The sequence below is a fragment of the Alligator sinensis genome, unplaced genomic scaffold, assembly GCF_000455745.1.
Source record: "Alligator sinensis unplaced genomic scaffold, ASM45574v1 scaffold879_1, whole genome shotgun sequence".
NCBI classification, from domain to species: domain Eukaryota; kingdom Metazoa; phylum Chordata; order Crocodylia; family Alligatoridae; genus Alligator; species Alligator sinensis.
The window spans coordinates 1,623,848-1,644,562 of record NW_005842250.1 but is presented as its reverse complement, the minus strand read 5'-3'; the positions used below and the strand labels follow the sequence as shown (position 1 = coordinate 1,644,562).

General features: G+C 53.2%; 1 protein-coding gene across 3 annotated transcripts in view; it reads left to right on the top strand.

Moving 5' to 3' along the window:
* The first annotated feature begins 2,836 nt into the window (after nt 1–2,836).
* Nucleotides 2,837–20,715, top strand: part of XPNPEP2 (X-prolyl aminopeptidase 2) — a 20,084-nt gene continuing 2,205 nt past the window's right edge. The window contains exons 1-20 of one of the 3 annotated variants that reach the window (XM_014521755.2): nt 2,837–2,908; nt 2,997–3,069; nt 7,280–7,353; nt 7,936–8,046; nt 8,441–8,504; nt 11,613–11,717; nt 12,132–12,218; nt 12,510–12,656; nt 13,140–13,241; nt 13,639–13,720; nt 14,017–14,212; nt 14,951–15,040; nt 15,497–15,606; nt 16,070–16,147; nt 16,642–16,713; nt 17,208–17,268; nt 17,834–17,903; nt 18,774–18,878; nt 19,460–19,519; nt 19,857–19,933. In XM_014521755.2, coding sequence (XP_014377241.1) covers nt 3,021–3,069; nt 7,280–7,353; nt 7,936–8,046; nt 8,441–8,504; nt 11,613–11,717; nt 12,132–12,218; nt 12,510–12,656; nt 13,140–13,241; nt 13,639–13,720; nt 14,017–14,212; nt 14,951–15,040; nt 15,497–15,606; nt 16,070–16,147; nt 16,642–16,713; nt 17,208–17,268; nt 17,834–17,903; nt 18,774–18,878; nt 19,460–19,519; nt 19,857–19,933 — 1,740 coding nt within the window. In that variant the 5' untranslated portion in view covers nt 2,837–2,908; nt 2,997–3,020. The remainder of the gene's footprint in view (nt 2,909–2,996; nt 3,070–7,279; nt 7,354–7,935; nt 8,047–8,440; nt 8,505–11,612; nt 11,718–12,131; nt 12,219–12,509; nt 12,657–13,139; nt 13,242–13,638; nt 13,721–14,016; nt 14,213–14,950; nt 15,041–15,496; nt 15,607–16,069; nt 16,148–16,641; nt 16,714–17,207; nt 17,269–17,833; nt 17,904–18,773; nt 18,879–19,459; nt 19,520–19,856; nt 19,934–20,715) is intronic. The other 2 variants (XM_025208769.1, XM_025208768.1) reach the window with 2 other exon arrangements.

Genomic DNA, 20,715 nt, shown 5'->3' with positions numbered 1-20,715 from the left:
TTCAGCAGGCTCCTGTACAGTATTCCTGGATGATGACCCCTATTTATACCCAGTTTCCAAGGTCATCAGAGGGTAGATGCTTGCTTATCTTGATCAGACACTTATGAACTTGCTCTGCACTTAGTCTCTGTTGCCTCTGTCAATCCCCAGTAGATGGCATCTGTGTATAACTAGTTTCTTCAGTCATTTCTTAGTTGGAGAGTTGTTATGCTGTGTTCTTTTTTTAGAAACCACAGGTCTTTCAATTTTCTCCATATATTGTAATCCCCTTTTAAACTATTTCTTTTCCCATTTCAGAGTTTGTACTGTTCAAATCCTTATAGCTTTATATCACCGTACCATACAATTAAGGTAATATCCAGAGAGCAGCAATCATTAAGAAAACAAATAAAATCCTGTATAGTTCCTGTAAGTTTTGTGGATGCAGCCCATACATTCCTTAATTTTATCTAATACCTAGCACTTTGCATCTTTCAGGGCTTACAGGAAAAGCAGAGGCATTGTTCATAGAGAGAGAGGTTTATATGACTTACAAAATAGACAAATGTACAACTTCTAATTTGGGGTAAAAAGTTTGTTGAAGGAACAAAACTGATGATCAACAGAATGTTTGATCTTTAAGGCAGATAAGTGTATGCTTATACACTCTCAACATCCATCTCATTATCATGTTTAATTTGGGGTTAAAAACAAGGGAATTAGTTGGAGAATCAAACCAAACCAATCGAAATAACACATCAAACTGTTCATAACCAGTCTAAACTCTCAACATCCATCACATTGATTCAGGATCATTATCTCTTTATTTCGATTCACATAGGGTATACATGAGGCCACTTTGCTGACGTCCCTTTTAGCTGGACTGGGAAAAGGGATCCCATTTCATCTGCATGTAAATTATGCTTAAGTATAAAAATCTTATTTAGACATTTCGGTTTGAATTCTTGGGAGAGCAGAACCTTTAGCCCAAGCTGGGCTATGGATCAGCAACACATTATAAAATGTAAGTTGCTCATAGAGGACACCAGAAGAGTCAATAGGTGCTAACCTACAGTTCACTACAGTTCATCTCCAAAGCTCTTTTGATGACTCAGTTAACAGTAACCATCCCTAGCTCTTAGAGGGCAGGTTCACCAGTAGAGTTCAAAGTACTTTTCAGAGCGGGAAAATGTGGCACAGAAAGGGTGCAGTCAGAGAGGCAGGGGAAGCAGGAAATTAACCTGTGTTTCAGCTTCTCGTATTCTATTCCCTAGCTGATTCAGAGCAGCTATTCCCTAGTTGCCCCCTCCCATGACATGCCTTGACTACGTGACATCTAATCAGTTCTCAGGAAAACAACAAAAAACTTTATAGAAACAAGCCCAGTCAGATTCCACAGATCCACACTTATCATAGTGACACACCTTATGGCTCTTTGTCAAGCTCATTAGCTCAAAGTCTCATGGACAGCAGGACCAAAGCCCTTAGTGCCAACATGTATTAGATCTCCTTGTGCTAGGCACAGGTACAGATGTACACTCCAGGAAGCTACAAAAGACAGTCAACTGTAGAAGTGTTGGCTACCAGTTACCTCCTGCAAATGGGGAAGGACATTCAGCAGTCAGTGGCTGGTAACCTGTCCAGGTAATTGCTAAGCACCTGCACTGAGGTCATAAGCAGCTCCATGAGTCTACCCTGAAGCAAACACACATCTGCATAAAACCAAGATAGATCCTAGCTTTCTGTCCCTGGGAGATAACACTTGTGCAGTGAGATCAGTAAGTATTAGCCTATGCAGGTGCTGATAAGGATTAACACTTTTGTCAGGGGGAAGATCCACCTAGCAGCCAGCTTGCCATTGCAGAAGGAAACACACAAAGACAGGAGGTCACCACATGAGAAGGCAGCCACCGGGCCTCAGAGTTGGTTCTACTTGAAAGATGTCCATTTCCCTGGCTTCCAGTGAGCTCCCTTCCTGTTAGTGACATTTATTAATTGGCTGCAGTAGCTGTTTGAGGCTGTTTGGGCTGATTTTTTAAAATTTGTGGGTGGCCAAAGAAATCATACAGAACCCGTAAGAGGAAGCTGTGGAGCAGGGTAGTGAGCTCTGCTTGTCCCTACCCCACCTGGCCAGGAGACCAGATCCAACTGTTCCCAATGCTCCTTAATTTCAGAGCCCAATTCTGTGACCTCCTTCTGATTGAAGCCAAGTGACCTTTGTAACCTTGGTTATTGCTTAATGACTCAGGAAGAGAGCATCCAAAGCAGCTGCTTGTCCAATGCTTGGCTTTTACACAATGATCAATTTGGGTCTCATCTCATCTTTTCTGGAAGCTTGCAACTGGCTGGGGAGCTTGCAGGGTTAGGTGCCTGAGCCTTGGTTCTTGGGTATCTGAGTGGGGAGAAGGTTTTAGACTGTTCAGCACACTGTAGTTTTGTCAACCCATCTTGGCCCAGCTCTGAGGATTATAAAGGATTGCAACTAACACCCTCCCCAGTGGGGGCAGAGGATAGCCCTGCACCAGCTTGCTAGGGCTTCAGAGAGACACCTTGGCCCTGATCCATCTAACACATGCTGGCAAAAACTCCCCTTAGGAAATGTTTCCTTCAGGTCCCAGCTAATGACTCTGCAGAAGCAAACCAGGGCACAAGCACAGTGTCTTCTTTTAGCATTACTTTTAATCCTCTGCCCCAGCCAAGATGTGCCAAAGGGAGGGCCCAGGCTGAGAGGCCAGGGACAGCTGCTTCTCTGCTGATTGGTCCTTGCTCTGCCTTGGGGAGGATCTTTGGACTTTGGGTCTCACATCCTGTGGTGTGTTAACTATTTGCTTTATCTAGTGACAGGCTCTGAATTTCAGGATACAGGAAGTACACAGGATCTGAAGCAGAGCCCTTACCTGCTGCCAACAGAGCAGCTGCTACCTAGCAGGTACACCTACAGGAGGAGGGCAGTGAGAGATAAAAGCCCCACCCTGGACTGAAACTTTCCTCTCGCTCCCTCTGCTCCCATCTGAAAGGAGTCTCCAGGCTTCTGAAGAAACATGTCTTTTTCCCTCTGCACCTCATGGGTCTGGATGCTTCTCTTTCTTGGTATGTTGGTGAGGCTTTTCGTTCAGATGGTACTGGCTTAGACAGATAGTCTGGGCTTGGTGGAAAGGTAGGTGAAAGCTAGACTTTGGGCTGCTAGCCTCTGGCCAACTCGTCACCCACCTCCTTGGTTTCTGAGTGCTTGTGTACTTGGAGGCCGAACCCATGGCTTTCTCTTCACTTTCTGGTGGCTGGTTCCTCACAAAAGCAGTTCTATGGTTTCCATTAGGACTCAGGGCAGAGTTGGAAGTTTCAGGTTAAATTAAGGCAAGTTCTTTTGTTCTGCATGCCAGAGAAAATGAGCATGGTTCTCTTCTTTGAGAGCAAGAGTGGCTGCCCCCTTTAACTCCATCCCCTGTGTCTGGGGGTGCTCTTCTGCCTGATTTGGGGACTCAGCCCACCTCTGGGTACTGACTTGCAACCCCCCAGCCAGCAGCAAGACAGACTCTGGCAGTATGATATGAGTTTAAAGCTCCCAAGCACTAGACAGGGCAGCCCAGATTTTTGCTGGGAAGATCAGAGCCCCTCTGGGCAGCTGTGCAAGTGGACTGAGAGCCAAGGGCTGCAGATCATGCCACAGTTAAATTGGAGAAGGCAACACCAGGAAAAAGCAAAATCATTCATATTCTGGAAGGAGAGATTCATCCAAGAACTACACAGGAAAGCACCTTGGTACTTGGTAATGTAGGAGCCAGATCTGGTAGAGGGCCCCATTCTGCAAAACGTCGAACAGCGTCTCAGCAGCAGGCTATGCTCTTGATGAATAAGAGGACAGATGCCATCAGTGGGCAGTGATGGGGCTGATCTGTAGTCTGCAGATCACAACTGGGGTGTGCTCAGTTTCTGGTCACAGATACGAAGCACCCGTGTACTGGGAATGTTTAAAATGATCTCAGCTTCTGAGTACATAGGGATAGCTCTACAAAGGCAGAATTAAGGGGGCCTGTGTTTCTAAGCTGAATTCCATACTGTCATATGCTTGGATCTCTGTAGGCGACACCTTTGCTCTGAATGGCCTGGCTTATTGTTGGTTGTGTTAGAATTTCTATATCACTTTTGCTGGGTTTTGATCTAAACTCACTATATTTGGGCTGTGAACCTTATCCACATACCCCTCCAGCTTCTAGTCAGTAATTCCCTTGGTTTAAGGGTTGTAGGAGTCAGCAGATGGGAGCCATGCTCCACCAGCCTGTCAGAGAGCATGGGATGGGGGAGTGGCATGCTCCTAGGTTTGTAGGGCATGGAGTGGGAGTAAACTTGGGGTCAGTAGAACTACCCCAGCTACCTCCTGCTGCTCCACAGCCCCCCTAGAAAGAGGCTGCAACGAACCATCCTTGGCCACCCCACCCCTCCCTGAGCCTTAGGCTCAGGCTCATGAGAGCAACAAGGCAGCAGTCAAGCCTGACTTTTCTCCTGACAAGCCCAAGGAAACATAATGAGGAGCAGGGTCAGTCTCAGAGTGGGGCCTGGTGCTGCTGACATCTATGGTACTCAGATACTTGCTACAGAGGGAAATCATGAGACTGCCACAGAGGGAGGTCCCAGGCATTGTTACAGTCCATGAGTGTGCCCTGGGCCTCTGCTGCCCTTCTCTCTTGTTGTCCCCTTGTGGCAGAGGGTTCCTTTACTCTGATCCTGCTGTCCTGAGCCCACGGGTGCATTGTTTGTGTTCCTTGGATGAGAGATGACAAACTTAGAAACATGGAGCATTGGCCTAACTCCTGTTTCCAATTTATTGCCTTCCAAAGGCTGCAAATAGCTCTGCTGTCTCCCTGGGACTGCAAGAATGCTCTCTCTTGCCCAGCCGTGGCACTTCCACCCCTGCTGATTGACATGCCTTGGAGATGAGACTGAAAGTTTTACTGAAAGTGCTGCTCTGTGCTGAGTTTACAGCAGATTCCTGGTCACTCGGAGTGGTTTCTGCATCCCAGCAATAATGGGAATCCCCATGGCTTTAGGAACTAGGGCTCTTTCTTTGCCACTTACAGAGTAACATGGAGGAAGAGACAAGGACAAGCAGTGCTGGAAGGGTAGCTGCTAGACTCTCTTAGTGATGGGGCTCCCCAGCGTGGGGATTCTCGGAGCCATTCTCAGTATGCCGTCCTGCCCCTCTGCGTTCCCACTCCACCCAGGGTGGCAACTCAGTTGCAGTAAGCTCTGGCCTTCACTGGGGAGAGCCTACATTGCTTGGGTCCTGTCCTCTGGGTCCCAACTTCCCTCAGTTAAGTACAGAGTAACTGAAGGGCTTTGGTTAGTGGGTCACCGCTTTGACTGTCACAAGCTAATTCCTTATCAGCTCTTCTCTACCTCAGAGGAGTTCCCACAGGCAGCCATCATATAAGCGACTCCTGCCACCAGCTCATCCTCCCCTCACAGGAAAAGCGCTGGTCATCTGCTTTCTTTCCTCAGCCACCTGCTGACCTGGCTCTGCCTTCTTCCTTCCCTCTCTGCAGGCCTGATACATTGCAAGGAAGGAGGATTGAATGAGCCCATAGCCTGTCATTAACCTTTCCTGTCCTGTGGGAGCCTGATCACACTCACCCCATTTTCTGTGCAAGGGAGAAATATTAATACAGTACACACACATGCACACCATACACATGCACACACAAACATATGTGTGAGTGTGCAGACACTCATTTCTGACACCCTACATAATTTGTGTGCTACCTGCATGCTGGTTCACTTGCCTGATGCAGGCAAAGCTTACCCACATCCCGAGTGACATCACATTTAAATAGCTATAGCCTGTACAAGATAGAAGCCAAGCAACTGAAAGGTGAATCTGGGCAGAACCCAGGCTATTGCCTGGCTCACAACATGCTCCATCCCTGGGGCAACCTCCGTGGGCCTGAACCCTGCACCCTGTTTTCTCACTGCCATTTGCTGCAGTCCAAATTTGGGCCTGTTTGAAGGCAGGGTAGATATGCACCTTTATAGACTAATGCTAAGCTATATAGAGAGAGCACAAGCTTTTGGGAACCCAAAATTCACTTCATCAGATGCTGTGGAAGATGTGCAGAAAGGAGAATATAAAGTGGAGTGAGTGATTAGAATACAACAGGTAGGAAAGCAGGAGGGTGAGGGTGGGGAATGCTAGGAGAAGCATACAAGCAAAGAACCCATACAAACAAAGGGTCACAAAAACTAATCCAGGGAATGGGATAAGAATCCATATTCCCTGTTTAGACCATACTTTGGACAGTCCAGTCTGTGGATGATTTCATGTTCTGCAACTTTCTGTTCAAACTGGCTTTTAATTTTTTTCTGCCTGAGAACATCAATCCTGAAGTCAGCAGTGGAGTGTCCAGGGAGGTTGAAGTGCTCTCCCACAGGCCTGCGTGTCTTTCTGCAGCTGATGTCATATGTTCTTTATCTCTGCACAGCATCAGGACAGGGAAGCCAATGAAGCCTGAGGCTGTTGCTGGTCTGTGTGGAGTGGGGATTAGACTGATCAAACTTCAGACAAGGTCCTAGCTTGCATCATGGCCAGGCCAAAGCACCCAAAATCATAAGATTGTTGCAACAATCATTACATTAAGAGAAAAATAAACATAGGTTTTGGGTGTTTTTGCCATCTTACTGCTGATCCTTCAAGCAGCTGCTTTCAGGCAGTTGTGTCAGGGCTGTGATGTCAGCTGGGTATGTGAGGATGGCACTGTCAGGAAGTCATGCTGTCAGGCAGCCATGCAGGGGCTACGCTGTCAGGCAGCTGTGTAGGGATTGTGATGTCTGGCAGCCATGCTGTCAGGCAGCAGTGCAGGGGCTGTGCTATCAGGTGGCTATGTGGGGGGTTGGGCTGTCATAGTTTTCTGCACAACCCAGGTTTATTGGCCTCCAAGGGGTTGGAGCTTTGTGAACACCTCCACCTCACAGGAGAGTTAGCTATTTTGGCCTAGTACCAAGGGCAGGTTGGGGTCACACACTCACAATCTGAGTACCAGATGATCTGGAAACAAGTCCTGATTCATGACTCTGGACTCTGCCAGTGCTTTGTTAAAATTCTGGCATCCCTGTGTCTCTACATGGCCTTTGGAGCCCTCTGTACCCTGGTCAGGAGGCTGAATGGGGCCACTGGCTCATGCTTGGTATGCTGCTGGGAGCCAGGCCATGATGGCACCTCAGGGGAAGCAGGGTGTCTGGTACAGCAGTGCTTATAACCTGACAATGTGGTAGGCATCTGTATAATTATTGCTCTCCCCCTTGCTTCCAGGCTGCACCCTTGGACAGTCAAAGCAAACCCGCTCTGCAGGAAGTGATGTCAGAAACTGCACCACAGTCCCTCCGGTGAGAACCTTCCTGGCATCCCAGAGAACGTCTGGAAATGTGCATGTCCCATCTGCAGCTCTAGGCAGCCCTGAATCCCCCCCGCGCCATTCTTTTCAGCACAAACTTTGGGTTCTCTTGCTTCCTCCCTGCTCTCTACTAACCTTTGTGTTACTTGGGTCTCTTCTCCAAACACAGCTGCCATCTCCATGCCTTGGTCAGTATAGCCAAGGAACACCCATCAGGCTCCTAGCTAAAGGGCTGGGGAGGAGGCAAACCAAATGCTCAGCATAGACAGGTATGTGGCACAACACTAAGTCTGTTTCCATAGTGCTCCAAGAAGAGTCTATGTCCTGGCTCAGGCAGGGCCCAAAAGAGTCCCTAAGGGCACTGTGCAGACCAGCCCTTTAATTTCAGGACAGCCCTGTTGGGAGGTGTGTGTGTGTGTGGCCATGTCACACAGCTATGAAGCAGAACAGAGCAATCCCGTGGGACAGCTGGCTGCCCACATTAACTGAGCAGGTGCTCTCTGGAGGTGGGGGGGTAGAGATCTGCCCCCGAGCCCTGGACCCTTCATTAACCTGTGTTTCCCTGTGACCTCAGTACCTGCCTTCCACAGTGACAAACACAGCTGAGCGACTCCAGGCCCTGCGTCAACACATGCGAGTCTACAACGTCAGTGCCTACATTGTTCCAGCCACTGATGCCCACATGGTAAGCCCAGAGCTGTGTCTGTTCCACCCAAGACCTCTCTCACCTTCACTCCCTGGATGCCACTGCACCCCACACCTTGCACAGTGACCAGGCTGTGGCTCAGATCTGTGGTGCCACACCTGCAGAGAAATCAGTAGCTCACTGCCAAATGCCTGCAAACCAAACACCGCCCCCTGCCCAACCCTGTCTCTACTTCCCATTGCCTAATCCTTGCTTTCTACCTCTTTGGAGGACACTGTGAGCCAGGCTGCCTGGAGAAGGCTCCCTTGGGCAATGACTGCCTGCCAGAGTTACAGCTCTTTATCTCTCGCCCTGTTCATGTACAGGCAATGGCAGGGGTAACCGTGTGTGGGGAGAGGGATGCCAGTAGTCATGGGCTTTCTCTGTCTCTCAGAGCGAGTACATAGCTGAGCAGGATGCCCGGTTGGCATGGATGACAGGCTTTACAGGATCTGCAGGTGAGAACATATCCCCACTGCCTGCTTGCTCTGCTGTTTCAGTCCAGTCTCCCAGACATCCTATCACACTCTGGGAGCTCTTCCCATTGGGATGGTCCCTTCTGGCATGCCTGGAAAAGACGATCCCACAGCACCTGCTCTAAACATGGCCTTCTCCCTGGGGAACATAGACTTTTCTTTTGATTTGCAGGTGGATGCCAGCCACAGGTCCAAGGCAGAAAGGAGTCAGGGCCCACACTGTCTGCCTGACAGTATAGCAGGGGTGGGCAATTTTTTGGGTTTGTGGGCCACATAGGGAGTTTTAGTGAGCTGTTGTGGACTGGGTCAGCGTGTTCCCCACACACTCTGCACAGCCACTCACCAAAATTCCCTAAATGCACCATCCCATCCGCCTGGCCATGAGTCCCGGCTGGTCTCCATGGAGACACCAGGATTGCAGGGTGGTGACAGCATGGGCCCAGGGCGCCACAATCCCAACCCCAGTCCTGCCCACCCACCTGTGCCACTTCTGGATGCTGCTTCCCTGGATCCCAGCCCCGGCCCCATCCTGGCTGAGTGCAGAGCAAAGCCATGATCTGCTGCCCCCTCGCTGTCACTGCTTCTTGTTCCCAGGGTCTCCATGGGGACTGACCAGGACCCACATGGGCAGGGTGCATGGCCAGGAGGACGTGATGGTACCGCAGGCAGTGTGGGGTTGCACTTGGGGCTGGGTCCAGGATTTTGGGGTGGTGATAGTGTGGGGCCAGACCTGGGGCCAGGACAGAGCCGTGATCTGCTCCCTGCATGCCCCCGCCCATAGAACCTGCACGCGTGGCAGGGGTGTGCAGGGAGTGGCTCGTGGCTCTGCTCTGGCCCCGTGCTGTCACCACTACAAGATCCCAGCCTGTGATCCTGCCTGGCCTTGCCTGCCCATCCCACTCCCGAACACCACTCCCCCACCTGCCCGCAGCCCCATCCCATTCAGCTGGCTGCGTGTTCTGCTTGTGTAGGTCCTGCCCGGTGGTAAGTGCAGGGTAGACCAGCAGGGGTGCTCAAGGAGTGGGACCAGGTCTGGCAGCAGCAGCTAAAAGGAGCCACCACCACTGGGGCTGCTGGGAAGCAAGTCTGGCTGCTGTGCCACCATAGCCCCACGGCGCATCTGGGGGAGGCAGGACTGCCCGCATGTGCCATGGCTCAGGCTGCCTCCCTTGCCTGGGCTGAGGTGGGACCAAGGGGCCCACCACGGGCCAGATAAAATCTCTTGGCAGGCCAAATCTGGCCCATCTTTTGCCCACCTCTGCTGTACAGCATGAGAAGAGCAGGCAGGGCTGGAGTTGGAGGAGCATACCCCTGTAACAACATGCAGACCTGTGTGCCTCTTTCCCAGTCAGCAGGGCAGAGACAGAGGCTACCTTTCTGCATGGGGTCCCTCTGTGAGGGAGCTCCCTGGGGCTGCACTGTAAGCCTCTTTCTTGGGGGCAGGAAGCGGCCAGGAGAGGATCAGAGTTGCAAGCAGAGTTACTCTAAAGTGGTGGCCAGAAAATGCTGCTTTAGTGAAGCTGAGCCATGTCATGATGTGGTCCATGTAACATCACCCAGGGATGGCATTATACGGAATATGCCAGAATATTTTTATTTTGTGGAAAACTCTGAGATTTCTCCTTTTTCGCTCTAAGCTGGGGTGAAAGGACAGGGGGGAATGCCTGTGGACCAGGACATCTGGGCATTTTTGGCCACCTTGCTTTACAAGGCACAGAGAAGTCCAAGGTGCTGAAAGGAGAAGCCAGTCCACATGTTTCTGGACATAAGGGGGCCTCCTGCCATCAGCTGTACCTCTGCGGGCCTGGCCAAGTGGAGAACTGAGTTCTCTGTGGGCAAAGGCAGATTAAGGTGCACTGGGGCCCTGGACAAGCACAGAATTGGAGGCCCCCTCCCCCCATGGGAGCTGGGCTGCAGGGGGAGGGCGGGGAGAGGGGCCCCTTCCCCTCCTAGTGCTGGGTGAGACTGGGTGGACCCCGTTGGACTGGGGGGCGCATGGTCGCCTCTTCTTCCTGCTCCCAGGCCCCACTATGGCTGATACACACACACACACACACAGACGCGTGCGCACATGCACACACAGACACAGGTGTGTGCACTCTACTCTCGCTCTTTGCACATGGGCACAGACCCACACACACACAGACCTACAGACACCCACACACAGACCCACAAAAACAGCCCCACACACACTTTCCCCACACAAGACCTCCCCCTCCCCCACTCTTGGTCACATTAAGGTAGCCTCCTCTCCCCCCGCCTAACCCCGCCTGTGGCTTGCACCCTGTTACACTGACCTGCAGGGAGCTGCTGTGGGCCACGGCGGCACGGGGAGGGGTGGCTGCGGGAGTGCTAAGTTGAATTTGGGGGGGCTATAGGCCCCAAGACCCACAAAGCACCGCTGCCTGCAAAGACGCAGTGCTCCTGGCCTGGGCAGCCCGGCCCTACGCACCCCCCACCAGGTAGGGCAGGGCTCTCCCAGCCTGGCCTGGCTTGGCCCCCTCCCCTCCAGACACGGGGCCACCTGCCTGCTCCCCTCCCCTCCCCCAGGCTCAGCGTGGCTCTCCTGGCCGGACCCCAGCCCTGCTCCCCATCCCCTCAGCCCCATTGGTGGACAACCTCCCACCCCTGCTTCCAGCTCCCTGGGAAGCAAATGTGAAAGCCGCAGTTTTAAACTGGGCGCTAAAGATGGACTCGGAGTTTAAAACTGCTGCTTCCACTTCCCTGCTGATGAGGATCCCAGGGCCAGGGCCCCAGATCGGTAGGGGCTGCTGGGCTCGTGCCCAGCTGGCCGGTACATTCATCTGCCTATGTCTGTGGGTCTGCCTGGAGGATGTAGGATTCTGCAAGCTGCCTGTCCTGGTTCTCTGCTGCTCTGATGTGGTGGCACCACTTTGACCATGGGGGGTCCAAAGCCAGGAGCCCTACAGGCCAGTGTGTTCTGTGAGGACCTGAATCACTCATTGCGTCTCATGGCAATGGGAAGAGACAGGACAATCAGATATGTCTGCACACATGCACAGAAGGACCCAGGGCAGGCCCACAGAGAGGGGAAACCCAGTGCTTAGCTTCTCTTCTTCTGTGTCTGAGGAACTGGGGTGGTGACTCTGGACAAAGCAACTCTGTGGACTGACAGTCGCTATTGGATCCAGGCTGAACGCCAGATGGATTGTAGTTGGGAGCTTCAGAAGACAGGTCAGTAGGCAGAGTGCACTTGGAGACCTTCTTGGGCCTGGCCTCTCCTGCCCATTCCAATCCCACAACCTCACTGAGTGAACACTGATTCCAGGCCCTAAAGACTTTCCTGTGCCCAGCTGCTGCCCCAGATTTGAAGTCTGGTCCTATCCCAGGGGAACCCTGAGTGCCACTGCTCTCAGCAGCCCCATGTTCTGCCATAAGCCCCCACCCCCGATAGCATATGACTGCAGGTGTGGCACTGAGTCTGGGAGCCTGGCTCTGAGCCTGCCTTTTCTTAGCTGCTCTCCTGGCCCCTGCTATTACCCAAGCTGTTGCTACAAGCACCAGCTCCCCCTTCCCTTGCAGCTAATCCTGACCTTGGACTGCCCACAGGGCAAGGGTACCACTGTGATGCTCTGTTTTGTCTTACAGTTTGGATCCATTCTATTGGGGAGTGGATTCTCCAGGAAGTTCCAGCTGGGAAGAACATTGGCTTGGACCCCTTCCTCTTTTCCATTGGTATTTCCCCACCTCTACATGGCTTTTCCAGTCCCCCTGCTCTGTCCTCCCACCCTGTTAATGGATCATTGCTGGCAGGTGGGGAAGTCTGAGAGACTCCCATTCCTCTGACAGTGACCTTATGGGCCCTTTCTCGGTGGAGGGGTGGGAAAGACTACACAGCAGACCAGTTGCCATTGCTCTGACCTTTGGCTGGGGTGATCCTGATGGTGGGAAAGTGTGGAAATGTTAGGAGGGTGGATCATAGAGTTGTCGCTTTGTACCTAACTGCTGACTGCACTGCTTCCTCAGATAACTGGGAGAGTTACTGCCAGGCTCTGCAGAATTCGGGCAGGAACCTGATTCCCATTGAAACCAACCTAGTGGACCTTGTCTGGGATGCCCAGAAGCCCCCTCCACCCACCCACAGTATCTATGCCCTCTCGGATGAGTTCACTGGTAAGCCCTCACCCCTTCTTGACCACAGGAGTCTTAGTGCATTCACAGAGCCATGTGCCAGCTTTACCATGGGGTCTGCACTAGCATCCAGGCTTTGACAACTCTTGATCAGAAGCAGATGTTGCTGAGCATCACACACACAGCTCGACTGCCTGCATTGCCAGGAGCCTTGGTCTCCAGATGTTTAAGACATAGGTTAACAAGATGTAAGTGCAGATGGGCTGGATCACAGGGTAGATGGTTTCCCACAAGCACAGGGGAGGCCATCTACAAGGACCAGCTCATCCACCCGCTCCTTCAGTGCCAGAGCTGCTACCAGTCATCTCACCTCCATGGAAGTGCTGAGCAGCTGCAGCAAGAACTACAGCTGGATCAGATTCCTCCCCAGTCTCAGTGCTAGGCTTTCCATCCTGGACTGAGTCCTGCTAGCCCAAGACTCTGGGCATTCATCTGAACTGTGCCTGTCTCTTGCTTTTCTTTCAGGGAACACCTGGCAGAACAAAGTTTCTGACATCCGAACCCAAATGGAGAAGCATTCCAAGAGCCCCACAGCAGTGCTGCTCTCTGGCCTGGAGGAGACAGCCTGTGAGTACAGGGGATCCACATATTCCTTCCACTGCATCCTCACCTGGTGTCTACAATATCCCTCACCATCTCCCAGCAGTGGCCTCTCAACTATCCACAACCCAAATGCCACTGAGCCATGCAGGCTAGCCAGCCTTCTTATCACTCCCCCAACCCCAGGGAGCCAACATGAGATAGTTGATCATTGCTATAGTGGCACCTAAAGCCCAGCATGGGATGTCAGAGCCCATGGCTCTGGGCATTGATCAAACATGAAAGGAAAGCCAGTGTCCAGCTAACCTCATGTCTGGCACAACCTCTGCCAATCCACCATGCAATCTATGAGAAGCAGGATAGGGCAAGAGGGTCAGACACACGCAGCTTAGCTCACCCATCTCTAATGCCTTCTTTCTTGCAGGGCTCTTTAACCTACGAGGAGATGACATTCCCTACAACCCCGTGTTCTACTCCTATGCCCTGCTGACCAAATCAAATATCAGGTAAGAAGGATTTCCAGTCTTGAAGGACTGGACCAGCTCCCCAATCCTCTCCAGACCCCGGTATGACCCCCTAGCTCCCACCTCTGGACCCTGGCATGACCCCTCAGTTCCCCATCCCTTCTGGACCCAAGGATGCCTCTGGGGCTCCCTGTCTCCTCTGACCTCTCTTCCCAGCATGGCAGTCCCTTCCCTGCTCCATCTGCTATGTACTGGCTCCTTGCCTGCACCTCCTGCCAGCTTCTTGCCAAACTGTGCAGGTGACTGCAACTCAATCCCATCCCCTTTCTTGCTCCTAGCCTGTTTCTGAACCAGAGCCGCTTGACCCAAGATGCCCTTCAGTCCCTGACAGCAGGATGCCCAGGGCCACTGTGTGTACACCTTGAGGACTACAACCAGGTGAAGGCCCATCTGGAGAACTATGTCCAGGGAGACATCCAAGTTTGGATTGGCACTGAGTACACCACCTATGGGCTCTTTAGAGTGATCCCTGAGGTAAGAGGCACCACTGGCAGATTGCAGAACCCCACTGCGGTAAAAGGGATGAGGCTACCATCACATCTTCTTTGTGATGTCTCCAGGACACTCAGACCCTGCCCAAGGCTGTGAAGGGCTTGAGCGAGTCCTGTCTATGTGAGGGTCTGGAGGAGCCTATGGTGGGCATTGTCCACACAGGTTCAGACAAAGGGGCAAAGGACCTCAGAGGCCTTGGTCCACAGGAGGAGTCTCTGCCTGTGGCAGGGGGTAGTATCAATAGCCACCCTGAGCCTTTTTGCAGGGAGGGCAGCATATAAGTCAAATAAACATGAGCAGGGGATGGTGAAAATGGGACTTGCATGATCAGGGAGTGTAGCAATGGGAGGCAGTGGAGATGACCCCTGCCCGATGGCCTTTCTGGGTGCCCTGCAGCTATTCTCCCCACTGCTGAGGTACGCCTACATGCCTTGGTAGGCCATAGGCTCTGATCTGCCCCATGTTGAGCAGAGGGAGGTAAAACACTCCTGCATCTGGATTATGCAGCTGCTGATATCACAAGCTAATGGGTCTGACTGCTGGGGGGAACATCTCATGCATAGAACTGTGCTCTTGGCCACTCCCTGCTAGGTGCATAGACAACACCTGGCCCATCTAGTAGCTGCATGGAGCTCCCTTGCACAGAGAACCCAGTCCTAGTAAGGGTGCTGGCATAGTTCTGCTCCCCAGATGGCATGACACAACTATCCCCACTCACAGGAGAAGCGCTTGCAGGAAAGCTATTCCCCAGTAATGACCACCAAGGCAGTGAAGAACACCAAGGAGCAAGGACTTCTTAAAGCAGCTCATGTGAGTGTCTGGCCTGAGCCTTCATTCTTCAGTAGGTTGGGCCAAGGACACTGTCAACAAATGGAGGGGGCTTCTGTTCATGGAAGGGGCAGGCCTGTGGCTGTGGGAAATGCGTGGTGTGGGTGCTATGGGTGCCTCCAGTGTGGCACCTGGGTGCTTTGGAAATGGCATTAATTTCAGAAAGCAGTGTGGGGCTCCATTCCCTCTGCCCTAAGCAGGGCAAATCGCAGGGTTATTCTCAGGTGCAGCACTCCTCTGTCAGCTCTTAGCACCAGCTGCCAGAGCGCAGGTTGTCTGGGCGCTGGTATACCACCAAGGTGCAATGGGCCATCCACAATCACCACTTGCACTTGACCATGCAGGGGAAGCTGGGAAACTGCACCCTGTATGAGCCCCAATTCCCAATGCCCAGCTTGGCCTTGCTCTGTCCTGTGACTGCCAGCAAGCTCTCCCCAGGTGCGGGACGCCGTGGCAGTGATCCAGTACCTGCATTGGCTGGAGAAGAATGTGCCACTGGGATCAGTGAATGAATTCTCCGGAGCACACTATGTGAACCAGCTACGACAGTCAGTATAAGGGCAGACCCTACCAGGCTCCATCCTGTCCTCACCTGCCCTATTCCCTTGCATATGGCACCATGTGAGGGGCTGGGCCCTGGTTCAGCTTTCTCTCTAGCACAGCCCTCAATGACCAGGGACTCCTGTGCACTGTGCCACTCTCCATAAGTAGGCGTGGCCACAGGGGGAGGGAGTCTGGCATAGCCCGGGTCCCCCTGGTGCTGAGTAAGGGTGGGGCAGGCTGGTATCTAAAATCAAGTACAGATGTGATCATGTACCCTGGAATGCTGCTATCAACCTCCCTGTGGCTGTGGTCCCTCCAGCCCACGTTGTGGAGACCAGCAGTGCCACCTGGTGGGGGTGGAGTGAGCTGCAGGCCTGCAGCCCAGGGCTATCCTAGCTCACCATCCCCACTCCTCCCTACCTACCAGCTGGGGGCTGCCTCACACAGCACCTCTCTCTTCCCTTGTAGAAAGATGGACCACTGGCGGGGGCCCAGCTTTGAAACCATCTCTGCCAGTGGGCTCAATGCTGCACTTGCCCACTACAGGTATTCATAGGGCAGGCTCACAATTTGGGTGCTCTGCACAGGGGATGGCCACACATTGGGATTCCAGGAGTGAGGGCTCCAGAGATCCTGGCCCTGCTCTTTGGGCAGCCAGGGCTCTTTCCTGAGCCATGGCCCAGTGAGCCCAGAGCTGTCCTCTGTGCTGGACCCTGTCTACATGTTTCCCTAGTCTTCTACAGCACAGGGAGTGTGGAGGGCAGTCCTGCTGCTTTACAGCTGATGTGGGCAGGTAGGGAGGGAGGGAAGACATGGGCTGGGGATGCGCAGGAAGGAGGCATGTATACCTGCAGGAGGGGGTCTCTTGGGACAGGGGAAGATGGGGGTGCTTGGCCCACAGGGCTCTATTGTTCACTTGCACCTCAGGTTCTACTGCTGGCCTGCATGTGAGTGAGTGTGAGCCGGAGCCTGCTGCATGTCCCAGGGAGGGGGGAAGGGGTTAGCTCCATCCCTAATCCTCTGGACTTTCTTCCTTCTAGTCCCTCCAATGTCAGCAGCCGGAAGCTGTCGGTGGATGAAATGTACCTGACGGACTCCGGAGGGCAATATCTGTAAGTATGCCTCCCACTTGCCCCTGCAGCTGGCTCCTGTATGTCGTCTCAGCTTCCTCCCCCCACCTCCCCCCAATCCTGTCCCAAACATCCCCAAAGGTGCCCAGAAATGGGCACACCGTGGCGCTGTCCTGACCACATTCCCGCAGGCATGAGTGACTGGTGCCTCCTGAATCTGTGGGGAGCACCCGCAGAAGTTGCCAATGGCTGTCAGGGGGGACACCAGCCTTACTGACAGCATCAGTGTTGGCCGTCAGGGGGGGCACCGAGCCCATCGGGGGGGGCATGTGCACCCCCGTGCACCCCCTACCAGTCACATATGCCCCTGGGCACATCCAGCCCAGACCTGCTCCAGCCTCACAGAGAGCAGGTGACCTCTGTGCTTCCCCAGGTGAGTGGGCCCAGCATGCTGTGGGTGACCGGTTCCCACAGCTTGCAGCAAAGGTCCCCAAGTGTTTCCTGGGCTGCCGCTCACCCAGCTCATTTTGCTGCAGGGATGGAACAACGGATATAACCCGGACTGTCCACTGGGGGGCTCCCACCCCTTTCCAGAAGGTACGGCTCAGTCCTAGCATGACCCCTTGCCCTTCAGCATGCTCTGCCTGCAGCTGCCCTGGGATGGTGTCCAATTTGGGCGGAGGCAGGGGGGCACTGTGCTTCTGGCTGATATTAGGAAGCAGGTGCTCTTTATCTTCTTCTCAGTACAAGGTGGCCTCCAGCTCCTGGGCACTACCCCAACAGGAGCCAGAGGCAGCAGGTCACTCAGACAGGGGAGTGACTAGGGAGCTCAGACCTCGGTCAGCTGGAGCGTCAAGGTCATGGAGATGCTGTCAGCTACAGGCTTGGGGCCTTCATGGGCACAGCTCAGACAGAGCCTCTAGCCTATGCCCCAGGGCACAGGCCCCGCTGCTGTCACTGGAAGGGAATCGCCATTAGCTGCTAGTCCTGAGGCCCCATGACACACAGCTGAGCCATGCTTGCTCCATACAAGAGGCTAGAGGCTAGTGACTGCTGTAGTCACACTCAGCACATGTATGTGGGCAGGCTTCCCAGGAGGGATGTGCTCTCTGCACAGCCCTGCTGGGAGCACAGTCTGAGCCTCACTTTCTGTGCCCCACAGGAAGCGTATACGCGAGTGTTGATGGGAAATATTGAGCTGTCCAGACTTGTCTTCCCTTCTGGTACATCAGGTAGGTGCTGCACAAGCCCAGCTTTGCTGTGAGGGCATGCTGCTGCCTGGCCCATGTGTGGAGAACAAAGGCTGTGAGAGCCTGCAGGACAGAGGAAGCACTTCCCAGGCAGGAAGATGCCTGAAAGTCCTGCCCCTGGCCTGGGCTAGGGACTCCTCAGTTCCTATCCCAGCTTTGCTTGCCCCAGTGTCCTCTGTAGGGGCTCAGTGCCATGGGAAGGGGAGGGGGAGGGGGAGGGGGGGATGCAGCCAGCCTCCCTTCTCCCAGGGGGCATTCCCAGTCAGACCTGCTCTGTCCCAGCAGTCCCTTTTCAGGAGAGGCACAGGAAGAGGGGAAAGCTGGGTCCCCTTAGCTCAAATGTCACCATGCGCAGCCAGTCACTGTCCAGATCAGCAAAAATGTGTGACTGTCAATTCAAGGCTATAATCGAGGGAGTATCCTGAGTTGGATGAGTCTCTGCACCTCGTATGTGATTCCTGCCTCTGGCCAGAGGTGAGGGCATCCTCAGTCAGCTCATACCCAGCCCAGACCCAGCAACTTAGCTGCCATCTTAGTGTTTCAAAGCATTTACAAAGACGGGTGCCCTTATCACAAGTTGCAGAGGGGTGCACTGAGGTACACAGAAGGCCAGTGCATTGGCCAGGGGCATGCAGACATAACCAGAGCCAGGAATAGAACCCAAGGGTCCTGGCAGCTGTGACTGCTCCAGCCCAGCCATCAGCCTGCCCCTCCTTTCACTTCTGAGGCCAGCACTCAGTGTGTGAGCCCATGGAAGGAACAGAGGTAGATGAAGCTCCCACAGACCAGGCCCAGGTAGGGAACACATTCATTCCTCTGCTTTTCTTTATAGCTCTTGGCATTGTGTTGCAGGGCGAATGATTGAGGCCTTTGCTCGCCGGGCGTTATGGGAGGTTGGGCTCAACTATGGCCACGGGACTGGCCACGGCATCGGCAATTTCCTGTCTGTTCATGAGTGTGAGTGCTCTCCCATTAGCTTGGTCCTAGGAGAAGTCCCACAGGACTCTGTTTTACTCTTGGTTCTTCCCTTCCTGCCCACCTACCTGGTATTCAGACTAGGCTGGCTCAGGGGTGCTAAACCATGTGCTCCATGCCCCCATCTCTACCCCACTCCCTTGCTGTGCCACCACCTATAACTTACAGCAACATCACTTATCCAGCAAAAATTCTTGCTCCCCATTAGCAGATAGACCCCCTTTCCCCACATCGACCCTCATCACACCCCCAACACTAATTCATCAGGTCCCCAGGGACCCTGGTAACCTTTCCTCATGTGTCTGGTCACCAACAGGGCCCAGCAAGGTGTGAGCTGCTGCTGCTAGGGGGCACTGCTGAGGGAATTGTTAGGAGCTCCATAGGGCAAAGGCCTGCAGGGCCCCTCTGAGATTTGTACACAAGCAGTAACAGTGCAGGCTAAGTGCAGGGGCCCTGGTGCAAGGCACCTAGAAGGTCCAACCCCTTGTGTCCAAGGTCCCACCTGCAGGGATTTTCCTGATCTAAACTCATGAAAAACTGAATTTGGCATCTCCCTCCTACAGGGCCAGTGGGATTTCAGTCCAACAACGTGCCCTTGACCACAGGGATGTTCACTTCCATAGGTACGTGTGCCCCCCCCCACAACTTCATCCCATGCTCTGGTGGAGCAGGATTCTAGGCTTTCAAAAAACATCACTCTTCAGGGACTCCCCTGGCCCAGGGCCAAGAGCATGGGGCTGTGGTACCATCACAAGTCCTGCCAGGCTGGGTTGGAACATAGTGTAGGACACTGACCTGGAGTACAGAGCTCTGTCTAAAAGAGTGTTTGTGGGGCAGAGGGGCTCATAGGAAATAACTGCTCTGGGACTGGGGCTGTAGAAGTCTCCTTGAGGGAGACCACAGCTACAGTGACAGGGCTGTTCTGGTTCTGGATTCAGTGCCCACTTTTCTGCTTCATAGAACCTGGGTATTACCAAGACGGCGAGTTTGGGATCCGCATTGAAGATGTGGCGCTGGTGGTGGAAACCCAGACTGAGGTAGCTTTTCTCCTTCTCTGAGTAGTCAGGCTGCCAGGGCAGGTGACTTTCAGCCAGGAAAGGCACTTTAGGCCCAGCCTGGTTCATGCTCCTCCCCCAGCTGGCAGGGTGCATGAGAAGTGCTCAGCTGGCAGGAAGCATAAGGTACTTAGCAGGCTGAGTAGGTATTGGGCATTTGGCTCTAGAAAACTCTGCTCCAGATTTGTGTTTAAGTGGCACAGGTTCAATCCTTTGATCTTTGCTGGCTCTGTCCATCCCAGGAGCTTGAAGCACATACAATCAAGCAGTGAGCAGACATGCCCAGGTTCATCAAAGCTTGTGTACAGGAATGTGGTCTGCCTCTTGGTGCCTTTAGGTGCTGCCCTACCCTGCTGCGCACTGATGGGTATAAGCTCTTTGCACAGGGGAGCAAATCATTATCTTGCTAAACCTTGAAGCGGGGAATGGGGGTTGTATCGTACCAGTGACCCCTCCTCTGAGCTAGTTCTGTAGTTCCCCTGCTCTCGGAGGTTGGGCCTACTGGTAATGTATAGGTGGAGAGGGAATTTTGAAGCAGTTTAACCTGACATTGCTCTTCAGTAACTGTTCTAAGGAGCACACACTGTGAGATGCCAACTCCAGACTCTGTAGGACCACCTCTACCCCCAGAGCACTGAAAATGGAAATGCCAAGGATTTATATCAATATAGGGATTGTCCTCATAGCCCCTTGAATGAGGTTAACTCCAGAGGTTGTGTTAGTCCGTGCCTTGAATGTCCCTACCCCTTAGATAGGGAGTTCAT